The sequence below is a fragment of the Helianthus annuus genome, chromosome 1 (assembly GCF_002127325.2).
Source record: "Helianthus annuus cultivar XRQ/B chromosome 1, HanXRQr2.0-SUNRISE, whole genome shotgun sequence".
NCBI classification, from domain to species: Eukaryota; Viridiplantae; Streptophyta; class Magnoliopsida; order Asterales; family Asteraceae; genus Helianthus; species Helianthus annuus.
The window spans coordinates 134,508,661-134,533,661 of record NC_035433.2 but is presented as its reverse complement, the minus strand read 5'-3'; the positions used below and the strand labels follow the sequence as shown (position 1 = coordinate 134,533,661).

The 25,001-nt window shown below is 42.9% G+C and overlaps 1 protein-coding gene and 1 long non-coding RNA gene across 2 annotated transcripts; one reads left to right on the top strand and one right to left on the bottom strand.

Moving 5' to 3' along the window:
* Positions 1 to 1,768: 1,768 nt before the first annotated feature.
* On the top strand, positions 1,769 to 7,843 carry LOC110879176. The gene is made up of 5 exons (XR_002558541.2): positions 1,769 to 2,371; positions 4,788 to 4,919; positions 6,429 to 6,618; positions 7,089 to 7,155; positions 7,371 to 7,843. It is a non-coding gene; the product is annotated as an uncharacterized LOC110879176 (long non-coding RNA).
* Positions 7,844 to 15,224: 7,381 nt separating this feature from the next.
* LOC110931922 (uncharacterized abhydrolase domain-containing protein DDB_G0269086-like) lies at positions 15,225 to 24,759 on the bottom strand. Its single transcript, XM_035989353.1, has 4 exons — positions 24,011 to 24,759; positions 23,762 to 23,926; positions 23,596 to 23,695; positions 15,225 to 15,358 (listed from the first exon to the last, which is right to left on the bottom strand). The coding sequence occupies exons 1-4, from the start codon at positions 24,596 to 24,598 to the stop codon at positions 15,225 to 15,227; spliced, it is 987 nt and encodes a 328-aa protein (XP_035845246.1). The 5' UTR covers positions 24,599 to 24,759.
* Between the last annotated feature and the right edge of the window lie 242 nt (positions 24,760 to 25,001).

Genomic DNA, 25,001 nt, shown 5'->3' with positions numbered 1-25,001 from the left:
CTAATAGTGTATATCATGATTTAGGCTCGCTCACCTAAAATGATACAAACAGTAGTAATGTGCACAATACCCCACATACCGCCTGTAATTTGGTGATTACAAAGACTTAATCCCTGTAATTATAACTTTGGAAAATAATTTGGAGTATTGTAAAACAGTTGATAAAAAGAGAATGACTCACACTGCAGATTTAACGAGCAGAGTATAAGCCTACTGATTAGCCTTGATTAACCTAATTTAAAAAACAATGCATACACAAACGGGTTAGTAACTAATACAACAGTTACGACAATTCACGAGATTAAACCCTCACAACGATTTACAAGTGCAATACTTAACAATTCAACGGGTTCACAACGAATGACAGAGTATAGTCCGAGTTCGAACAGCACTCAAACATTCAAGTCGAAATCACGATGAATAACAAAGTATAAACTTAATTTGAGTAGCACTCAAACAATCGTTGGATAGTTACAATCGATCGGACGTTGAATCGTAATAGCGATCGAGTTATTACCCTGATTGCGGCAGCGTTTCGAGATTAGTGTGTGTTGTGAACTGTTTCTGCTATAACTTAACGTAGGTTTGGAATTTGATCGTCGAACAAATGTCAGAATTCAAGTCCCAACCCCCTCTATATATACTGGAAATTGGAACCGCCCGCGTGTCGCGAAGGGTTTCATGGTCCCTGTCGCGTGTCGCGGGGCACACCCCCCTAGCCTAGGGTAGGCTTGTCACCTGGGTAGCTTTGCTGAGTTGACGTGCAATGAAAATTATATTTAGACAACGAATTCGAAGGATAATCGTCAACTAGGGTTTAACCCCCCTTGAGTTTTAGGGGCCCTGATCCTAATTCCGATTGTTTATGAAATTTTAGGGTTTATGCGGAATTACTTGGGTTTCTTAATTAGGATTTCCTTATTAGATAAATAACATCATAAGTAATGTTTTTAGTGAGAGTTGTTACATCAGTTCAGACTATGATAAGGAACAAACTTTCTATAAAAACCTGTGGATAGTTTGTGATGTTAGTTAGAAACCCACTTTTCATATAGACGTTGATAAATATTCAAATAAGTAACTTTTTATAAAAACCAGTATATAGTTTGTGATGTTAGTTAGAAACCCACTTTTCATATGGATGTCCATAAATATTCAAATAAGTTTGAATTTACTGTTATATAACATAACAATAGTTAGAACGTGGGGTGTGAGCTTGGGTTTGGGGCGTGGGAACTAAACCAACGCCGTTTTAGCCACATCGGGCCATCTTGGGTGGCGGCGTTGCCCCTCTGGCGTGTCTATGAAGCCTGGCGTGATGCGGGTTGGGGAGCTGATGTGGATGGCTGGGATTGGTTGAGTTCATGTGACCGTTGAGCTAGCCGTTGGCCAACGGCTATTTGATAAAGAAAAAATTCTTTAACTTTTATTCTATATAAATCAACCAATTCTTACTAAATTTTACCATCAAAATATTCAACCCACGCCCCCTCCACACCCCACTTTGTGAAGTCCATCTCCGTCACATGTCAACCCAAGCCCCTAACCCAAACCCCACACTCAAGAGTCTTATAACATATTAACTCAAAAAGAATTAGAGTTTTAATGTTTATACTTTTCTTTTATTATATTTATATTATTGCATTTTTTTATTTTTTTTAACTCAACAGAAATTAGGGTTTTAGTGTTACTCCCAATTCCAAACGACACACCACTGCACAACACCCCTATCTTCCATTCCAGCCACCACGCACGTCGTTCTCCTCCAACCAGCCGCCGCTCACCCCTTCTCTCACAATGAGTGTTTGAGATTCCTTATTTTGCACTAACTTTTAACTTATTAACTTGTTAAAAGTTAATAAATTGAAGAAAAGTGCTTGGCAAATGGAGAAAAAAATTTTAAAATGACTTTTACTTTCCCCTTTCCACTTGATAAAGTAAAGAGGGTTTCACAAATTCTTACTTCTCAAAAAATCCTTTAAATGACAAATTCCCCATTAACCCCTCCACACTAACCTTCTTCATCTGGATTCTGGCGCCAACATCCTCCTCATTCATCCCTCCAACTACCCAACAATTAAGTCACCTGTATGTATGTATGTACGTATCTTTCTTTCAACCGATCAAATCAAACTACTCCATCTCTCTTCTCATTAATCTTCAATTACTCCCCCATCTACCACCTTTACATCTATCTGCCCTATATCATCTACCAGCATCAGCAGCTTCAAGTAACATCAGCGTCTCTCCCTGTTATCATTAAGGTTAACATCAGCTTCAAGTAACACCGGCGGCGCTGTTGCACCGGCGGCGCTGTTGCTCCGGCGGCCTTTCTTCTTCCACAATCCAACAGCAGGTCGCATTTACAAAGGTGATTCTGATTACTATTTCATAAAATGAGTGTTTTTGATACAAAATTACTTCTCACTGATTGAACTAGTAACTGAACTTTTTGGGATGAGACTTGATATAAAACTGTTTCTTTGATCTGGACTTGAAAGATAAGTTTATTACTATGACTGATAATGGTCAAACTATTACGTAATTGATGACCAGTTTAGATTATATTACTCTTTTGATCATTTATTTTAGAAAATTTGTGAATATGCTTCTGCTGCCTGAGAGGTATTTATAAATTGTTAAAACCTCAAACCGAAGCTAGTCGCCTGGTTCGAGATCCAAACAGTTCGTTTGACAATGTGGTTATTGCTCTACCCATTTAAAAGGCGTTGCTTGATTAACCAGCCCTTTTTTTGTAATTTAATATGTCGTCAATCAAACATAACTAAAATGAAGCAAGATTCATAGATCTGTTAATGGTAGAAGAACCCCATACTATTTCAAAAAACCTGTTACCATTATACGAATGTTGGGGTTGTCGAATGTTTTTTTTTTTTTTTTTTTTTTCTAACTGAGAATGTTTGTTTGTTTTTTCTAACTGAGAATGTTTGTTTTTTTATCTAACTGAGAATGTTTGTTTATTTACTGCAATTGTCGATAACACTTATATACTGCTGTTGCTGTTTTTGGGACATTATTTACTTGGTGATGGTATGGAATAATGGATTTTAATAATCCAAACTTTCACCCATTGGCCGGCAACGGAACCAACTTCAAAAATAACCGGTGGTGGTTTCAATTTTTCGTATATTGTAAACTAATGGACTTTTACTAAAAGAAAACCTTAATTTCTTTTTGTCTCCTTATCCTTTTCGGTTTAGTAAAGGTCCATTGGTTTACATTATACGAAAAAGTTGCCGAAAAGGATAAGGAGACAAAAAGAAATTAAGGTTTTTTTTTAGTAAAAGTCCATTGGTTTACAATATACGAAAAGTTGGGACTACCACCGGTTATTTTTGAAGTTGGGTCCGTTACCGGCCAATGGGTGAAAGTTTGGATTATTAAAATCCATTTTGCCTATAATTATGTATCCTTGTTGCTGCTGTTCTGTTTCTTATGTTTAAAATATATTAACTGATGTTTATCGGCATTTAGAAAATGGATGAAATTTAGATCTGTTAATCTACCCTCCAACTATATGAATCCAGTAAACTAAAGTAAGTGGTCCATAAGAAGTTAAATACCAATCATCGAAACCTTAACATATTCTGGTTAGAACTCATTTTAACCCGAACATCTCACAGGTACTCTACGATTTATTTTTTTTAATCAATTTTTATTTGTAAATTGTTATACTATTTATCTCTTAAGGTTGCTATTAGGGTAATTTACCTTTTTTTATAGATTATAATAATACTCTTTAAAAGCGACCCGTTGTATTCGTGTAATTTACCTTTTTTATAGATTATCACTACTACAAAACAGAGCTTTAGACGGGGTGATATGGGTTTTAAGACGGGGTGATACGATTGGTTTTTTCTTATCATTTTTTATTTGTAACATATCCAGATCAAACCAATATGCAGGAACCCCCAACAAAAAAAAAAAAAAAAAAAAAAAAAAAAAGCACACCCACCTAAACGACATTAGCACAATCAAAAAACGAACTTCCATTATTAGCACTCTCGTTTCAATAAAAAGGAACTTCAATTATCAACAACCTTAGCACAATAAAAAAACGACATTAGCATAACATAAGACCATCCACATTATTAGCATTATTGTTTATATCATTTTATAATGAAGGACACATGTCACATGATGGTTGGTTCTTATAGTTCTTACGAACATAGTGATTTGTATTTGATCCCATACACTATTTGAAAAGCAACTATAATGCAGGTCATTTAGAGAATTAAAAGGCTTACACCCATTGATTAACTACATTTCTATTTTGTAGTAATGTACCAAGTACGGTTCAAAAAGAAAAAAGAAAGAAAGAAATGTACCAAGTACTATTCAAAAAGAAAAAAAAAACGAAATGTACCAAGTACCGTTTAAAAAGAAAAAAAAGGTACCAAGTATTGTTCTTAAAGAAGAATAAAATAAATGTACCAAGTACCAACAACAAACCGCCCCATCTAATCCTCTTATTTAACAGAGGTTTTACCTTATTTCATCTCGCTCACCTTCTCTGTTTCTGCTATATATATTTTTATTTCCGTATTTGTTATGTTTGGTGACTCACTTAGGTAACCAAAATGATTTTTTTGTGTTCTTTAATATGTTCATTTAGAGTCATTAGTATATATGGTTTGGGTTGTTTCAAAATTTTCGGCAACTTTTTGTAACCTACGATCATAGAATGAAAAAGATAATCAAGAATTCGACCCTTGAAAATCTTAGTGTCATTAATATTTTTGTTGTATTTCACTTTTTTTTTGCAGTGGAAATTGAATACATATTTCAAAAGAAAGGAAACTTGTAAGCCATGGCATTCGATTTCTATATACTTCATTTGCTTTCATTTCTAGCACTACGACGTTTCTCTAAGCTTTAATCAATGAGAACACTATCAGGTACGATTACTAATCTTATTATTAATATACACAATCTGATAATTAGTATTATATTTTATACTTGTAATTAAAATGTGCAAAAACTTTTATTTGATATTTTATCAACTGCATGCTTACTTTACTGTGACTACATACTTTATATAGATAATAATATTTTCTTTTTTTTTGGTTTTTTGAAAAGAGAAATTTGAACAACTCTTTGTTTATCCAGTATTTTTTATTTAAACTGTATGAAATTAAATACAATCTTAAACCACGATTACTAGTTACTTTCAAAACGCACGACCAAACACCCTTTATGACAGTCATGTATAGAGGCTTATTACCTTAAGTTCACAACATTATATAAAATGCTTAAATTCCAGCCAAATCATTAGATATTATGGATGTTGCAAAATGGAAATACCCATATTGTTCCTCAGAGGATTCATATAATCGCTGAAAATTTAGAGCTACCTTTAGATTTAAAAGGTAAAGATATCTTCTTGATGACCCGTACCTATACTTCTTTAATTGTGAAAGATAACTGCAAAGGCAATCAATTAATAATGCTTTAAGGTTGTATAAATGATATATGAAACGCATATTAAAATTGATCAAAATGTCTAAAACCAAAACCATAAAATCCTAATCCAAAATCTATCATTTAAAGCTTTTTAAATTTCATTCACCTTCAAAATACATCAAACATTCTGGTTAAATTAGTTGGAGGCTTCCCTCCTTCTTGTTAGAGCATAAGTAGGACCTTTCTTAGTTAATAGGGTAGCCTTTCTATACCATGTAAAAAGTGTACAAACATAAAAACCACATGAAAATATGTGTATGGTAAAATCAAGCAAGATATTCAACACATGGTAGCCTTTCGATAATAATGAACTCAATAAGCTTGCATGGGTTACATAAAACAAGCGCTCCATTGAAGGTGAATCGAACACTCATTGAACACCAATCGTGGAATCGAACAACAGACTAAATATGGAATCGAACACCAAAGAACTAGAAAAGAATGTGGATCAAACCAAGAAAGAACACCAAACCTGGAATCAGACAAATCGAAATCTGGAATCCAACCAAGAGTAAAAACTTCCAATTGCCGATTGAACTTGAATAGTTGGGTAGCTGATTGAAACCGAAAAGTCGGGATTTTGCATCTTGTGTGAATAATTTGATAATATATTCTCAATTTTGAAAGGGGTAATTTTGTAATTTAGATAAAGAAGGGGAAATATGCAATTTTTAGTTCGGGTTGAGTAAATATGCAATTGTGAAGCATTTTAAGGGGAAATATGCAATTATCCAAACAATAAAGGGTCGGAAATCACTTTAAAAACCAGGGAACTAAGTTGAAATAACAAAAGCACAACCATTGAGTTGCTGCAAATTTTGTTGATATTCACATGAAGTAAATATCTTAACTTAAAACTGGTGGTGGTAGACTGATGTGAAGGTAACAGACTTTCAGTTTTAAGAATATGTATAATGTTGGTTAATAAAGTATTTGTGGTGCAGAGTTCACTTGTCTGAGTTGCCACAGAGTGGACGCCCCTGTTACTACGCCATGTGCACTTAATTTCTGCATCTCATGTTTGCCGTATCAATCTTCTAATTCTGAAGCTAGAGTGTTAAGGTCACGAAAGAATTCTATGAAATGTCCCTCATGTACACTACGGAAATTTATGATTTTTTGTTTAAGCCATAGGTAAACGGGCTAATCCAACTTATTTATCTAGTGTTATTGGATTTTATCACCCCTAACTTTTGGCTATTTGCCGCCGCCACCCCCAACTATCACTTTGACGTCCGTCACCTCCAACTTAACACTTAGCGTGTTCTATCACCATGTCGTTAGTTAACTGATCACTAACTTTTGATCTTGATACTATACTTTTGGGGGTGTCATTGAGATCTTAGAAATGTTTTAGGGATCTTAAAACACCCCAAAAGTATAGTAACAATATCAAAAGCTAGTGATTAGTTAACGACGTGGTGACAGAAACACTAAGTGTTAAGTTGGGGGTGACGGGCGTCAAAGTGATAGTTGAGGGTGGCAGCGGCCAATAGTTGGGGGTGATAAAATCCAATAAACCATTTATCTACTATAATATGTTTGTGTGTTAGAAGTTTCAATTTAATTAACCAAATAAGCATAACAATTTGTTGTCTTGGCAGGAGAATACAGAACTAAGGACGCTTATTGATTCATCTCAGAGACAACAAAAAAATGTTGTTTCTGAAGGTAAAATGTTGAAGCCTCTCAATTATGATGGATGATGATAATAATCTTAATCAACTCATCAATGAAACATGTGGAAATTTGGGGTTGGCTTTGGTTGAGAGTTTGACTGGATACCGGGCAAAAAGAAATTAGTGTATTAATATTATAGTGTATCAAAGAGTGCCATATTTTCAAAATCAGAATTGCTAAATAGAGAACCACGATTTCTTTTATAGATTATGGCGCAATAACATTCAAGACGAGAAATCCTGATCATCACACAAGGAACATGGTAGGAACAAAGGACTGGCCATTTTCGTTATGTGGAAGCAGATATTTATGTTCGTTCAATTAGGATACCTAGTACCCTCAGTACCTTTAAAGAATTTTGTAATAGTATCTTCACTAGGATTAGCCTTAATGTCAACAATGATCAAAGACATTTCACCTACGCATCTTATGTAAGGAACGAAAGCCGAAGGCGCAGAACGGTTAATTTTCAGATCTCTGACGATCCTACTTTTCGTACGTATTGGAGGACTGTGGGTGCCAACGCACCGGGATATGCGAATCGTCTCTATTTTGAACTAGTCAATCCGTAGTTTTTTATGTGATATGTGCCAGATTCTCCACATTATCTCTATGTATTTCCTGTTTATGTTTTTTGAATTCAATTTATTTAAGAATGTTGATGTTTATATTTTTGACATTTTTTTTACTGGTCTAAAATAAGAGTTGTAAATTTTGAGCCATTGTAAAATTCCCAATGGGTTGAAATGGTACAGCCCAAGACAAAGGAGAGCCCATTCGACCTTCTGTTAATGGAACCATGCAGCGAGAGCTCAGTTGGTATCGGTTCTGTGTGTTTCAGTACGACACTCGCTATAACAACCGAAAGAAAAAACTTAAAAAAAAGTCGTGATATACTCAAAAGGATATCGGCACGTGTTTTACATTAACCGAAAATCATAAAAACAAATACCAATGTTGTTTGGTCGAAAACGATTATGTTCGTCACGTATTGCTACTCATATATTTTATGATAAAAAATGTACATTTTTTTAATTGCTACAGGCACATGTATAGTTACTATAAAAAATGTGTTGTTTTGAACAACAAAAGATAAATTACCATTCATCACTGGTTTCGATTCGATTTGGTACAATATTAGCAAGTATCCATTTTTAATAAAAACTAGTTTTTTTCTCCGTGCGCTTCGCGGCGAGAGTGGTTGTTTTCCTCACGTAACATGACAAGAGTTTTCTCACTATCGGCTTATCGGAAAACGTTAAAGCAAAGCAAACACCGACCATTTCCGTTCTAAGTATCTTTTGAAGTATAGTAAAAAACATGCCCATTTCAAGTTAGTCATGCGATCACAACAAATCATGTATACAAAAAAAACACAAAATCAAGAAATACTCACAGCATTATCATCTTCAATGCCAGCACATTTGGATTCTTGATGTGCACAAAATGCAACATATAAATTACATCAATTGTGGCATAAAACTAACCTTTTTTAGTACTAATGTTGGAAAAAGTGTGTTTTTGTCTTCCTTTTGTATTTTTAGGATTAAATGAGCTCAAATAAACAAAAGAAGCAAAAAGGCAGCTAAATCCAACATAAATACAAGAAAAGGAACAAACGTGGCATGCCCGACCCCCTGACAACATCTCCCCAGCAAAACAAGAAGAACAAAAGGTTGAACACGCCCCGTGCTCAGTGAGCACGGGGGCGTGCCCAAGTGTCAGCAGAAAAGACAAAGTTATAGAAGCTTCAATCGCCCACCAAGGGGTCGTGCTCAGCAGACACGGGGTCGTGGTCAACTATAAGATGTGGTATGTTAGTAGGGTATGTTTTAGGTTGAAATGAATTGAGGTCTTTTGTAATCCAACTGATGTTTGATGAAATGAAATGAAGTCTTTGAATGTTTGTATATGGTAATTGTCATGAATGTAGTGCAAAGATTATGGTTATGTGCAAACCATGTAATGAACAAATTACCAAAGTTTTGACTCTTAGCCAGCCGATTATTATCAGAAAATTAGGAATAGATTGTATTGTTAGTTAGAGATAATCTTTTGTATTTATTTGTATATATCCTTTCCTTATTTCTTGGTTGTATCATTCCCTATATATAGGGCCCTTTGTTTATCAATAAGATCATTCAGATTTACAGCCTAATTACTTTTATGGTATCAGAGCCATAACCGGCTTCTGATTACCCTCTTTCTTTCCTCGTTTTTTTCCGATTAACCCACAACCGGATTCGTTCCGTCCTGCCACCATGCCGCCTAAGGAAGATACTGCTGAACCATCGACCAAACCCAACTCCCTCCACCCCGCATACTCCGTATCCAATATTCAGTCCAAGATCCGTACTTTGGACGGATCGAAGGTTACATATTCAGCCTGGGTCAAGTTGTTTCGTCTTCATGTCGTTGCATACAAAGTGTCTAACCACATTGATGATTCAGCCGCCCCAGCCACTACCTCACCCGAGTATGATGAATGGAAAGAACTGGATGCTTTGGTCCTTCAGTGGATCTACAGCACCGTTTCGGATGACCTTCTGAAACGGCTCATGGATACGACTGTAGCCAGAGCGGCATGGACAAAGCTCGAAAAGATTTTTTTGAGCAATAAAAAGGCTCGCGCTGCGGCGCTCGAGACAAGGTTTTGCAACCTCACACTCACAGCTTGTTCGTCGGCTGATGACTACTGTCAACAACTGTCTGATTTAGCCAGCCAACTGGCTGACGTTGATCAGCCCGTTTCCGAGTCACGACTCGTTCTTCAGCTGGTTCGCGGACTCCCGGCCGAATACAACACCACTGCTTCGTTAATCAACCAGCAGGGTGTTGATTGGGATCAAGCTATTGTGATGCTTAACGATGAAGTAATCAGGATTGACGCTCAAAAGGGCTCCCAGAATACCGTTCTTGCTGCCACTACAGCGCCGCCCCCTGGCGGCTCTTCCACCAATCAGAATCAGCAATCGGATCAGCAGTCGTATTCCTCCGCCAATCGACGAGGCAGCCGCGGCAGAGGTTCGAATCGCCGGGGCAGGGGCAGAGGCAGGTCTCAGCAATCGTCCCCTTGGACCTCTTACCAGGGCCAACCAACACCTTATCCAAACTGGGCATGGTGGACGCCTCCACCTTGCCCTTACCCGACACAGCAACAGTGGACAACAAACAAGCAATCAGATCAGCAGTCGGCTCCCTCGGTTCAATTCACCGGCTTTCCTCAGCAGCCCGGGTTTTCTCCTGCACAGTATCCCCCACCGGGTTTCACTCAGCCGATGTACAACCCTCTCTGTCCAACCGATTTAAGTGCTGCCATGTCTAACTTACAGGTTAATTCTCCAAATATGGCTTGGAACTCAGATGTTATGGATACGGGAGCCGAGTCACACGTCACTAAAGACCAAGGTAAAATCGTAATCCCTGATTCTACTCCTGTGTGTCGTAATATTTTGGTAGGTAATGGCATGTATTTACCAATTAAAGGATCAGGTACGGGGTTTCACCCTTTACCAAACCGAACCTACATACTCCCACACATCCTTTATAGCCCTCAAATAATTAAAAATTTGATTTCCGTTAGACGTTTTACTCGTGATAATCAAGTGTCTGTCGAATTTGACCCGTTTGGGTTTTCTTTGAAGGACCTCAAAACTAAGAAGACACTATCTCGCCACAATAGTACCGGGACTCTTTACACGTTCACGCCGCCTCAACTGCCGCCTCAAGCCACCTTTATTGCTTCCCACCACCTACCTTGGCATGATCGTTTAGGACATCCCGGGGCGCAAGTTCTAGATATTTCGAATCGTAATTTTAATTTTCAATGTAATAAGGACAAAAGTCACAATCTTTGCAATTCTTGTCAACTTTCGAATAGTAAAAGATTACCGTTTTATTCATCTAATACTTTTACTTTTGCTCCTTTTGATATTATTCATTGCGATTTATGGACTTCGCCAATCACGAGTAAAACAGGATATAAGTATTACATGGTGCTAATTGACAACTTCTCACACTTCGTGTGGGTTTACCCCCTAAAATACAAATCTGAAACCTTTCCTACTTTTGCCAAATTCCATCAATTAATCCTTACCCAGTTTCACCGAAAAATAAAAACCTTTCAATGTGACTTAGGGGGTGAATTTGACAATTTAGCATTTAAAAATTTTGCACAACAAAATGGTTTGCTTTTTCGATTTTCGAGCCCTCAAACATCCTCTCAAAACGGAAGGGCAGAACGTATGATTCGCCGCCTGAATGACATTATCCGGGCTCTCTTAATTCATGCGAATTTACCTCCTTCGTTTTGGGTTGAAGCCCTACACACGGCCACTTACCTACACAATATCTTACCAACCAAACACCTAAATTTTTACACACCTACCTTTGCCCTTTACCTTCGTCACCCTGATTACGAACACTTACGAGTGTTCGGATGTGCGTGTTACCCTAACACATCCGCTACCCAGCCTCACAAACTTCACCATCGGTCCATGCGTTGTATCTTTCTCGGGTATCCACACGACTTCCGTGGCTACCGTTGCTTGGACCCCACCACAGGTAAGGTTCATATTTCTCGTCATGTGACTTTTGACGAGGCCGTGTTCTCGTACACACGTCCTACTCATCCTATCACCTATGATTTTTTGGACGAGCCCACCCCACCGGGCTTCACTTTTCATCGGCCCGTAACCCAGCCCGTTACCCAGCCCGTAACCCGGCCTGTTACCCAGCCTGTAACCCCATACCCGTTTACTTACTCACGTCGTCCCCGTACCAATTTGCCCACCCAAACCGGCCCACCTCACACTTCCGCTGCCATCCCAGCCCAGACCCAAACCGGCCCATCTAATCCTACTCCCTCAACAGCCCAAGCCCAGACTCAACCCACCGGTCTGATTACAAACCAACACCCGATAACAACTCGTTCCAAATCCCGGTCCAACCCTTCGGCCATACACCACACCCTTAACCTTTCACCGGTTCCTACCTCCTATTCCAAAGCCCTAACTGATCCTAATTGGTTACATGCTATGCAAACCGAGTTTACGGCATTACAGGATAATGAAACATGGGAGCTTGTTCCCCGCCCACTTGACCGTCCCGTCATTCGTTGCATGTGGTTATTTAGGCATAAATTCAAATCGGACGGATCATTGGAACGTTATAAGGCTAGGTTGGTGGTTAATGGAAATTCCCAAACGGTCGGTATTGATTGTGATGAGACATTTAGTCCTGTGGTCAAACCGGCCACTATTCGCACAGTTTTGTCTCTTGCGGTATCTCGGGCTTGGCCTATTCATCAACTTGATGTTAAGAATGCGTTTTTACACGGGGAACTACATGAGACGGTCTTTATGCATCAGCCACCGGGTTTTTATGATAGACGATTTCCTAATCACGTTTGTCGGTTGAAGAAATCACTTTATGGTCTTAAACAGGCACCAAGGGCTTGGTACACCCGGTTTGCTAATTTTATCACTTCTAAAGGGTTTCGTAGCAGCACTTGCGATCAGTCCTTATTTGTTTATCAACAGGACCCGTAAAACATTGCATATTTATTGTTATATGTGGATGATATAGTTCTCGCAGCTTCTAATGATCGTCTCTTGAACAACATCATTAGCACACTCTCTCGGGAGTTTGCCATGACTGATCTGGGCAGGTTACATCATTTTTTGGGGATCAAGGTTACACAGCAAAAGAATGGTCTTTTCTTGTCTCAGGCTCAATATGCAAAGGACATAATCGCCTGTGCTTCGATGTCCTCCTGTAAACCGTGCTCAACACCGGTTGATCTTTCGTCTAAATTGAGTGCTACTGATGGGGCTTTGTTCTCGGATCCGACACTGTATCGGAGTCTGGCAGGTGCATTGCAATATTTAACTTTTACTCGTCCGGATTTGTCTTATGCGGTTCAGCAGGTGTGTCTCTTCATGCATGAGCCTCGCGATCCTCACTTCGCGTTTATGAAACGTATCATCCGTTATCTACAAGGTACAATTGACTATGGCATACGGATCCTGCGATCAGCTTCTTCTGATTTGGTCGCCTATTCTGACGCTGATTGGGGTGGCTGCCCAGATTCGAGACGCTCCACATCAGGTTATTGTGTTTTTCTTGGTGACAATCTCATCTCATGGTCAGCTAAACGTCAGCCTACTGTATCCCGATCCAGTGCGGAAGCTGAGTATAGGGGGGTTGCCAATGTCGTCGCTGAAGCGACGTGGATTCGAAATTTGTTGTTCGAACTTCACAATCCTTTAACGCGCACATCAGTGGTCTTTTGTGACAATGTCTCCGCGGTGTATTTGTCCAATAATCCAGTTCAACATCAACGGACAAAACACATCGAGATTGACATACATTTTGTACGCGAGAAGGTTCGTCTTGGGCACATTAAAGTTCTTCATGTCCCCTCCTCTATGCAGTACGCGGATATATTTACCAAGGGATTATCTCGTGAGCTATTCCAATCGTTTCGGTCCAGCTTGAGCGTTTGTCCTCCGCCCGCTCAAACTGAGGGGGTGTCTTAGCCAGCTGATTATCATCAGAAAATTAGGAATAGATTGTATTGTTAGTTAGAGATAATCTTTTGTATTTATTTGTATATATCCTTTCCTTATTTCTTGGTTGTATCATTCCCTATATATAGGGCCCTTTGTTTATTAATAAGATCATTCAGATTTACAGCCTAATTACTTTTATTGACATCCGACAAATGACTATTTTTGCAACAAAGAAATGACCAAATCACCAAACTTTTGACATCGGACAAATGACCAAAAGACCAAACATTTCTGCAAAAAAGACCAAAAAGAACCTGAATCACCAAACATAACATAAACTGCATTCAACAAAAGATCAAACATAAACTGGATTCAACAAATGACCACTACAAACCAAACAAAAGACCACTGCATTCAAACATAAGTTCAAAACATTACATCATAAACATAAGTTCAAGAGACCATCTGATCCAAACCTAACTAGCATTACTTAAGTTCAAAACATAACATAGTAAATATCAGTACCATTACAAAAGATCAAAACATAGACTCCATCAGGCCTTCTTCTTTCCCCTACGCTGCTTATTTTGGACATTTTTACCCTCACAACCTTTTTTCACTGTCTTTGTCTTCACACCCTTGTTTTGCTGATCAGGCGGCACACCTGTACATGTCCTGCTGTTGTGGCCTTTACCTTTACACCTACCACATGATCCTTGAAGGTTTTTCTTTGATAACTTGCTTGCCTTCTTCACATCCTCTTTCTCAACCTAAACATGCTACCCTGACCCTATCAGCCTCATCCTTAAATATTCTCAATTGTCGTCTGCTTTCGACTGTGTACTTCCTTATGAATTTCTTAACCTCCTCCTTTGTACTAAACATTTGTCCAACATAGAAATCATTTTCATTCCCAACTGCCCTTCTAGCATGCTTCAAACTTTTCTTTCTTATGTTTGCAAGATTCTCATCAGAATCACTGCAACTATCAAAGTCATCATTGTCTAAAACATCCACATTCGATTCAAGGTCTTGTTTTGTATCATCTACTTCTTCATCAACCATGAACCTAAAATATCTCATATCTACCTCCTCATCCATATCATTTATTTCATCTACAAAATAATCACTATCCTCATCACTGTTATCCTCATCCTATGTTCTATCATCCCTAACTTCTTCATCCTCATAGTCCTTATCTGAATTATCACTAAGTTCATGATCACTAACTTTTACATCATAGTCCTTATCTTTACACTCATGATCACTAACTTCTTTAGCCTCATTAGCACTAACCTTCACATCGTTAACATCTAAAGAAGTATTGCTTTGGGTTTGACTTAATCGTTGAACGTTAGACATCCCATTTTCCAAATAAACATTAATGAACCGGTGACCATCCCTAACAAAAGCAAGCAACTTCTCAATATCTTCATCATTACTTAATAATGTAAGTCCATTATCAAGGTCATTCATTGATGGATTAGATAAGTGAAAGTAATGAAGGACATCATGGTTATAACCTAGCTTATCCCTAAACGACTCTAATTATGCAAACCCAAACTTGTCACTGTCAAGAAAATCAAAGAAATCTAGGTCATCATTCTTATACAATCGTCCCGGAGGATCAGTAAAATACCCTCCATGATACAAGTGTATAGTGAACAACGTTGGATAATCACCTACAATGCAAGTTACTGAACATAATCAGTGATCAATAACAACTTAATTTTGACCTAATACACATATTTGGAGTGAAGAAGTATTACCGTATATAAGTTCTAGTGCAAGATCATCATCAGCACGACGTACTTGAATCGGAACAGGATCCATTTCACCTTTGTTATAATCGATTGTGATGAAGATGAGGGTTTATGATTTCTTGTGGTGGGAATTTGATAAGTCTCTTACAAATGGGGGTAATCTGATATCAGGTTAGTTGAAGGAAATAAATAAAAAGGTTTAAATATAATATTCATTGTAAAAGGGGTCAAAGGAAAAGACATATATGCCCTCACGTGCATCGCAAGTTGGGCAACTTAACTGACTTTTTTGACTGGGTTAGGTGTAAAGGTTGTGACGTGTAACAAAACATGAACGTAAAGGTTGGTTTTGGCGGATTTCATAATGAAAGGTATAAAGTGCAGTTTGGGACTTTGGGGTAAATATAAAGGTTGTTTTCTGCAATTTTGTCTTTTATATAATATAATTTCAAGTTTTTATACTTGTACTTTATCATTATTTCTTCCGCTGCCAATTGTGATACTGTTATCCGACCGTCACGCATAAACCCCAAGTCCGGCCCACCAGGAAACCATGGTGTGACACTGGCACCTACCGTTTCGACGCGAATCCTTTCAACTTGTACCGGGCCCACCCAGACCGTTTCGACCCGAACCGTTACGACGCGAATCATTTTGACCCGAACTATTTCGAGGCGAACCGTTTCAACCCGTACTTTTTTCACCTGTACCGTTTCAACCCCAATTGAGGTGATGAATTCCAATTCATTTCACAACCAAAACACATCAAAAATGGAAAATGGATTGAGATTTTAATTCCAACAATTTCCGAATCCAATTGGTATACAAACCTGAAGGGGTATGGTCCCAAAACGACCATTACCCGCATCAAACAAACCCCTACCAGTAAGCAAACCGCACCCGCGCGGTCACATCCTTCGAACCCATTCGGTTCGAAGATGAATAGCTTGACCCAAGTACGAAAGAAGATGAACATATCGATGCGGCTGGCACCGCATCATATGGCCATTTTCGTCACGACAAGGGAAGCGAGCAAATAGTCTCCACATACGATGATGCGGCCAACACCGCATCTCGCGTATTTCTTGATCACAAGTAGGAGACGCGGTAACTTCAGACGTTACCGCATGCAGCGATGCGGCTCGCACCGCACCCTGCATATCCAACAAGTGGACTGACACGCCAGGCAAGTGGCTGACACCACGAGGCAAGTGGCGCCGGCGACAGTCCCCTGTCAGAGCTATTAAAGCAATGGGCTGACGTGGCGTAACCCCCACGGCCGGCGAGACTGACACACCTGCAACGGTGCAGCTCGTCGTCAGCCCATCCATCAATCTCCTCCTTCACTCCTCGGCTATAAATACCGACCCCAAACCAGGTTTGAGGTATCTCTTCACAACTCTCTCACTACTCCTACTATCTTGCTTTGCTTCCCAAGCAAACTACTGATTCTCACGCCGGAGAGTGGTAACAAGGAGCACCCCCCACCCCATCCTCCTTGTTACGAGTCACGGCTTGTTTCCTTGTGCAGGAGATCATCCACCGGTGACCCAGCCAGCGATCTCCGAGAGGAAGGGATTAACCCTTCTTGACGAGACCAGTGTGTTAACCCAGCCCGGTTAACCATTGTTTCATCATTGGCGCCCACCGCTACTCTTAGCACTTTTTAATCCATCCCTCTCCCTCTCAAGATCATGACTGATAACCAAAACACCAATGCGGATAATCCAAATCCCCCGGTCCCAACAGGGGTCCACCCTTCGACCCCCCAACCCGGACACATTGGCACGTCCACCCAAAGGATCCCATCCTTTGCGTTCGGACACGACTCATCACAGGCCCCAACTGTGCTTCCACCAGGCGTGGACTTACACTCCTGGTACCAACAGCAGACTGACCTGCTGATAGCGGCTTACAACCGCGCTTGTACGGAAGCAAACGTACAAGCTGGGCCTACTCCAATACAACACACACCTGCCAACCGTATACTCCAATACGATGGCAGGTTACACTCACGTCCGGCTTCCAGAAGCCGACATGACGACCGTGGATCATCTTACTGTTCGGTCAATACACTCAATGAGGATACTTCCTCATATGAGTCCCGCTCCAGAGGGCCAGTACATACCCGCCTGGGCCCCTATGGCGAAGATAGGAGGCGGTCAGCCTCCAGGCGCGGCCCAGGCATCCAGAGCCGACTGGGCCCGCAACCTTACACGGAAGGGTACGGTCATACCGACCCTGACGATCAAACCTACCGCGGGGAGTCTCACGACACCAACAGCAGACCGGGGGGACGCAACTATGTTCCTCCCAGTCACCCCCGCACTACATACCTCAGGGCGGCAAAGCGCCCTGTGCACGAACCATACAGGCCAAGGGCCGCGGCCGAAAATTCAAAATTCGTCCCGCACATCGCCAACGCCGATATCACAACGACAAAATTCCCAGTCAACATTGGGAAATACAGTGGCTCGACCGACCCGGACGACCACATGAACATCTTCACAGGCGCAGGCGTCAATGGCAGGTGGGACGAACCCACCTGGTGCAATTTTTTCCCCCAGACCCTTATCGGTCTGGCGAGGGCATGGTTTGATTCTTTGCCAGTGGGATCACTGGATTCTTTCGAGGACTTGCGCGCCAAGTTCCTCGCCCATTTCAGCCAGCAACGACGCCACGAACGCGATTCGTTGGACGTCATGAACATCTGGCGAAGGGATGACGAATCACTCGAGGCATTCGTCATCCGTTACAATAAAGAATGCCTAGAGATAGGCGACGTGGCGGACCAAATGGCGCGAAACCATTTTATTCGGGCCGTCAAAGACAGAGAGATGATCATGACCATCTCTGGCAAGGAGGGTTTGCCTAAAAAATGGGAGGATGTCATGACCGCAGTCAAGACATATGCCCAGACACATCGGTCGCTCGAACCGCACGTCAAAAAGGCAAAACCCCAAGCCGAAACATCCCACCAAGGGTCCAAACGTAACAACAAACGAAACCGGGATGCAGGAAATCGGGATATTACTAAACCGTATTTCCCGCAACCCAACACGTTTGACCCACAATGCTACAACCCTGCCCGAGACACTCGGGCACCAAGAAAAGAATCTCGGGACCGCAAATGGACCGAGATCAACCAGTCGCCAAGAGAGGTCCTCCTCGCAGATCCACAATTCTTGCGACCGGCCCAACCAATGAAGTCCAAGAAAAGTCAGGACCTCACACTATACTGTGAGTACCACAAGGACTCGGGCCACACCACCAACAACTGCATCAGTCTCCGACTGGAGATTGAGCGGGCGTTAAAAGAGGGGAAACTGCAACACCTTTTGCCAGGTGGACAAAAGCCCACCAAGCATATCACCCCTCACAACGAAGGTACCTCCTCCGGAAAGAAAGCCATGTACGTGGCTTCCACCCACATGATTTACGGAGGCAAGGGTAGGCCGCGCAAAGCGGCACGAAGACCGGACAATGATTGGAAAGACGAGCAAGTCGTCTTCCCAAAAGTCCGAGGCGGACCGCGTGATAGACGCGCCGTCGTCATTTCAGGCCAGCTGGCCCATTACTGCACCGAGCGTCTGTTCATCGACCCGGGCAGTACATCCGATATAATCTACGAGCAATGCTTCAATCAATTTGACCAAGAGGACAAAGATCGGTTGCAAGCCGTAGATTACCCGCTGGCCGGATTCGCAGGGGAAACAGTCTTTCCCCTAGGTCAAATTACATTTCCCCTGCGTCTTACCAATGGTAAACACACGCGGACGGAGGAGGTAAACTTCATGGTTTTACCCCACACCTCCAATTATGACGTCCTCCTTGGGAGAGAATCCCAAGGAGATTTCAATATGATCACATCCGTCCCCCACTCCGCGGTTGGTTTCCCAACCGCATCGGGGGTTGCAATCATCTACGCCCGCAAGGACGTCATGATGACGGACGAAGCACGTCCGACAAAGGTCGCAAAGCCCACCCCCGTCGACCAACCGGAAAAATGGGTTCTCAACCCAACGCATCCGGAACAGAAGGTCACATTGGGTCACGCCTTATCCTCGACCACCAGAGCGCACCTGAAGGAGCTCCTCTTCAGGAACCAAGACATCTTCACGTGGACTCCCGCAGACATGACAGGGGTCCCACGTGAAATAGCGCAGCACTATTTGAATACCAAACCAGGTATCAAACCAGTGATCCAAGGCCAACGCCACCTTGGGTCAGCTAAAAATCAGGCGATGCAAGAGCAGATCGAAGAACTGCTCTCCGCAGGTATACTGCGGGAAGTCAAGTACCAGACTTGGTTATCCAACCCTGTCATGGTAGAAAAACCATCCGGGGGCTGGCGCATGTGCGTCGATTACAAGGACCTTAACAAGGCCTGCCCCAAGGATTGTTACGCGCTTCCAGAAATCGACGAAAAGGTCGATAACCTCGCACCATTTAGGTGGAAGTGTTTCCTCGATTGCTACAAAGGGTACCACCAGGTACAAATGGCACTTGAGGATGAAGACAAAACGGCATTCCGGACCCCAACCGGAAATTACTGCTATACAAAAATGCCGTTTGGGTTGCGCAACGCGGGCTCAACCTACCAAAAACTGATGAACGACACTTTCCGCGGTCAAATAAGCAAAAGTGTCGAAATCTATATGGACGACCTGGTCGTCATGAGCATGGAGGAAGATACCATGCTCACCGATATAGAAAGAACGTTCCAAACTCTGCGAAGCGTCAACATGAAGCTCAATCCAGGGAAATGCTCGTTTGGAATGGAAGAAGGCAAATTCCTTGGGTTCATCGTCACCAAAGATGGATTCAAGGTAAACCCGGAAAAAGTGCAGGCGATCGAGCGCATGCCATCGCCTGCATCGATGAAAGATATGCAACGCCTGGCCGGAAGGCTGGCGGCACTCAACAGGTTTTTGGCTAACCACGCAGCCAAGTCATACCCTTTCATCAAGACCCTGCGAAGCTGTTCAAAGAAAGAACAATTCCAGTGGACCACAGAGGCTGAAAAGGCCTTCCGGGAAATGAAGGAGTGTTTGATACAACTCCCAACACTAACCGCACCATGCAAAGATGAGCCACTCATCTTATACCTATCCGCTGCAGACAACGCAGTGGGCGCGGTATTAATAGTGGAACGAGCGGGGGTTCAAACACCCATCTATTATATCAGCAAAATGCTCAACGACCCGGAGACGAGATACTCAATAATGGAAAAATTGGTACTAGCACTGGTACATGCTTCAAGACGGTTACGACGCTACTTCGTAAACCACATCATCACCGTGCTAACCAATTACAGGATCGGCCCGATCCTGTCCAAACCCGACATCTCTGGGAGATTAGCAAAATGGGCAATTGAACTGGGCGCACATACGATACATTACAAACCGCGCCCTGCCATCAAAGGCCAAATCTTAGCTGATTTCGCCGCTGAAGTACCAGCGGATCGCATCCAAGAATGCGAAGAATCCCAAAATCCTGCGCCCCCACCACCCTCCTCAGAAGTATGGGCACTATTTACCGATGGTGCATCCAACGAGGAAGGCGCGGGCGCAGGTCTGCGACTCGTCAGCCCTGACGGCCAAGAGCTTACATATGCCATCCGCCTCGATTTTAAAAGCACGAACAACGAGGCAGAATATGAAGCACTATTAGCCGGGCTACGTTTAGCAGTCAAAATCGGCGTGCAACATCTGGAAGCGCACGTCGATTCTTTGTTAGTTGCGGGCCAGGTACGCGGCGACTATGCCGCCAAAGGGGATATCATGATCCTCTACCTCGAGCAAGCCCTGCAGCTAAAAACCAAATTCGCTTCATTCAATATTCGACACATTAATCGAAGCGAAAACAAATCCGCGGATGCACTATCAAAGCTTGCATCCACCAGCTTCCAACACCTGGCAAAGGAGGTACGTATCGAGATTTTGCAAAATCCTTCGGTTCCTCTCCGCCAGGTCAGCGTCATCCAATACGGAACAACGTCATGGATGACACCAATTATCGCATACCTTCAGTCAGGTGTGACTCCCGAGAGCAAAACAGAGGCACGTAAGTTGCAATACAAAGCGTGCCATTATCAAATGGGAGACGGTATCTTATACCGAAAGTCATACCTCGGACCGCTCCTCCGATGCGTTAATCCACAAGATGCCACATACCTCATCCGAGAGATACATGAGGGTATATGTGGCATACATGCTGGACCACGCACGGTCGTGGCAAAAATCATGAATGCCGGGTATTACTGGCCCGGCATGCACCTGGACGCCGTCAAAGAATTACGCAAATGCATGGACTGCCAGCGCCATGCTCCAAAAACTTTGCGACCAAAGAACAATCTGGTCCCCGTCACTACTGCATGGCCTTTTCAAAAATGGGCAATCGATGTAGTGGGACCATTCCCGGACGCACCAGGTGCAGTTAAATTTATCATAGTGGCGGTTGATTACTTTACAAAATGGGTAGAGGCGAAACCACTCGCTTCCACCACTGCTATGATAACAAGAAAGTTCATTTGGGAGCACATCATCTGCCGTTTCGGTTTACCAATGTACATTGTTACCGGCAACGGCACCAACTTCGCTGCCGACGAATTCCAAACATGGCTAGAAGAGCTGAACATCAAACACATATTCTCGTCAGTCGCACACCCACAAGGGAACGGCCAAGTCGAGAGTATAAATAAAGGCCTAGTCGAAGGAATCAAAGCACGATTGGGAACAGCCAGGCGTGGCTGGGTCGATGAACTCCCAAGCATCTTATGGGCTCACCGCACTAGCCCAAAAACAAGCAATGGGGAAACACCTTTCAGCCTCGTCTACGGGTCTGAAGCGGTAATACCCGCGGAAATGGGCCTCCCATCTCCTAGAATGTTGGCTATCGAAAAGCTAGACAACAACAGGGAACGTAGGATCGATTTGGACCTCCTAGAAGAAAGGCGCGAGAACGCCGCCATCAACGAGGCCAAATACAAATCCAAACTGGAAAAGTATTACAACGCGCGAGTCCGCGTTTGTACTTTCAATCCAGGGGACTACGTCCTACGTGACAACGAGGCATCTAACGCCGAGCGCCCAGGAAAACTTGCCCCCAAGTGGGAAGGACCCTACCTCATCAGCGAGGTCTTAGGGAAGGGCGCATACAGGTTACAAACACTAGAGGGCGAACCTATCGCCAGAACATGGAACGCACAACAGCTTAGACGCTGCTATATGTAAGCTATGTTCTTACACTCTCTATGTAACCTATTGGGCCGCAGGCCATTTGCAAATAAATAAATAAGCAATTTTCTACATTATTGTTCGTTATTACTATTACAAATGCGTGTTCCACTTTGCGGTATCCCAAAAACAGATTGGCAAAATCTTCATTCGTGATACCCATACAAAGTGGTAACCACACACAAATATTGTAATAGGCCAGCAAAAGACAAACAGACTTGCATGTTTTATCCGGCCGGATACACAAGTTTTTGTTAAACACAATTCCTGAGCCCCAAAAAAGGCAAACAATGGAATTGACGCGGACTCATACGACAAAGGTATGGAGTACACTCGACCCCATTCACAAATGGGTAGAGTTCCGGTAATATAAGCTTTTACAAAGTTCACGCAATTCTAAAAACCCTCACACGGTAAATAACAGAATTGATGCATACCCATACAACAAAAGTATGGAGTATACTTGACCCCGTTCATAAATGGGTAAAGATTACACACGTTCAGACATGCAAGAATTAAAAACACTTGTACAAACTGAACAAAGAAACTTTATATTCAAAAAATTCAAGTATCCACATGATGCTTACGGAATTTACATAAAGTTCCTATTCTATACAAGAGGAATACAAAAAAGGAGGCACACTAGCCAACCTAAACCCTATTTTGTACCGCTGGTCCCCGCGTCTTCTCCGACACCACCAGCGGGTTCTTCCTCTTCCACATCCGGATAAAGCATCCGCAAGCGGTCGACATAGTCCGCAACCTCCAAACACTCGTCCAGCTCCCCTACACAGGCAAGGGGCGTATCATAAAAGGAGGCTACGGCCGCTTTCAGACGACCCTCGGTATCCACATCACGGAACCCGGATGCCTGATCGGTATAACCACCTGCGGATAGTACATTGATGTGCCCAATACAGCGGTTAAAACCAGCCTTGAAGCCAGCCTCGCGCGCACGTTCCTTGACCAGGTCCAATCCAGATGAGGTCTCAGGGGCATTCATTATAGCCTCGACAATCTGCAGTAAAAAGATCATAAGTCTTGAGTGCTAATCCAAGCAAACGTAAAGGCAAAGGATACTTACACGCGCAATGCCGTGAGTCCGCAACCACTCACGGTCAGCTTCCAGTTGGTTAAAAGAGGACACCAAGACATCCTTGGCCTCAACGGCAGCGTCGGCTCGCTTCTCCGCATCAGACACGCGGGCAGTAAGGTCCGTAACCGCAACCGCCCGGGCCTGAACCTCAGCCTGTTACCAGAACAGCAAACGGTTCACCCGATAAATATTTTCAAAACAATAAAGGAAATATAAAACAGAGGTAACGAAACATACCTGAAGGCTGGAAACAACCTTATCCAAACGAATGCGCTCCGCATTCACCTCTTCCAGAGCCTTGGAAGAACGGCTCTCCTTCTCCGCGGCCTCTTCAAGGGCCTTTGAGGCACGAGCCCCGGCTGCTTTGGCCTCTTCAAGCGCCTTGAGGGCCTCATCCTTTGCCTGCAGCGCTTTAGCTGCTGCGGCCTCAGCCGCAGCTTTTTCATTGCCCAAGGCAACATTTGCCGCCTTGGCGTTTGCTAGCTCCTGCCGAGTATGAAACAGAAGATTGTTCTGCTTAGCCCAAGATTCGTTCCACTTCTTGCGCTCGTTGGATGAAATTTCCTCCCAACGCTTACGCTCATCAGCAAGGAGTTTAGCAAGGGTACGCACCTGTTTCAGTTGGACAGTGGCAGCCCACTCAGAGGTCTGCTTCTGCTTCTCAAAAGCAGCTTTACCCTTCTCAAGCTGCTCTGCACCCGCACGAGCAGCCTCGACCAACTTCTCGGCTTCCGCCCGCATACGAGCAGCCTCCTCCTCGCGGCGGCCCAGCACCTTATAATCTTCCAAAATGGCATTAGCCACAATGGAAGTCCCTACCAACATGGTCGAGAGCTGGTTTATACGCAGCTCCCGCGGTGCGGCACGAGCCCGCTCAACTTCAAAGGGGGTCCCCAGACCGCCCAAGATCTCCCTGCAGGCCGCAGGGTCGTTAGCAATATCATCCCCCTGCAATACAGTCCAGGGGGGTCGATGGTACAGCGTACTGCGATCCAGGGGGACCCGCAGCTGTCCCTCCCGCAGCCGCCTCTTCTGCCTGCTTCTTCGCAGCACCAGAACGTGACTCCGCGGCTGTACTCAAACCCTCAAGGGTATCAGATACTATCACATAATCCTTGTGTCGACGAAAAGAGGAATGAGAGATACCTGCTGCCTGCGGCACCAGATGAGGCACAGTAGTGACCTCCTTTATCTTCTTTTGGCGAAAGCGCACGCCCTTCACAGTTTG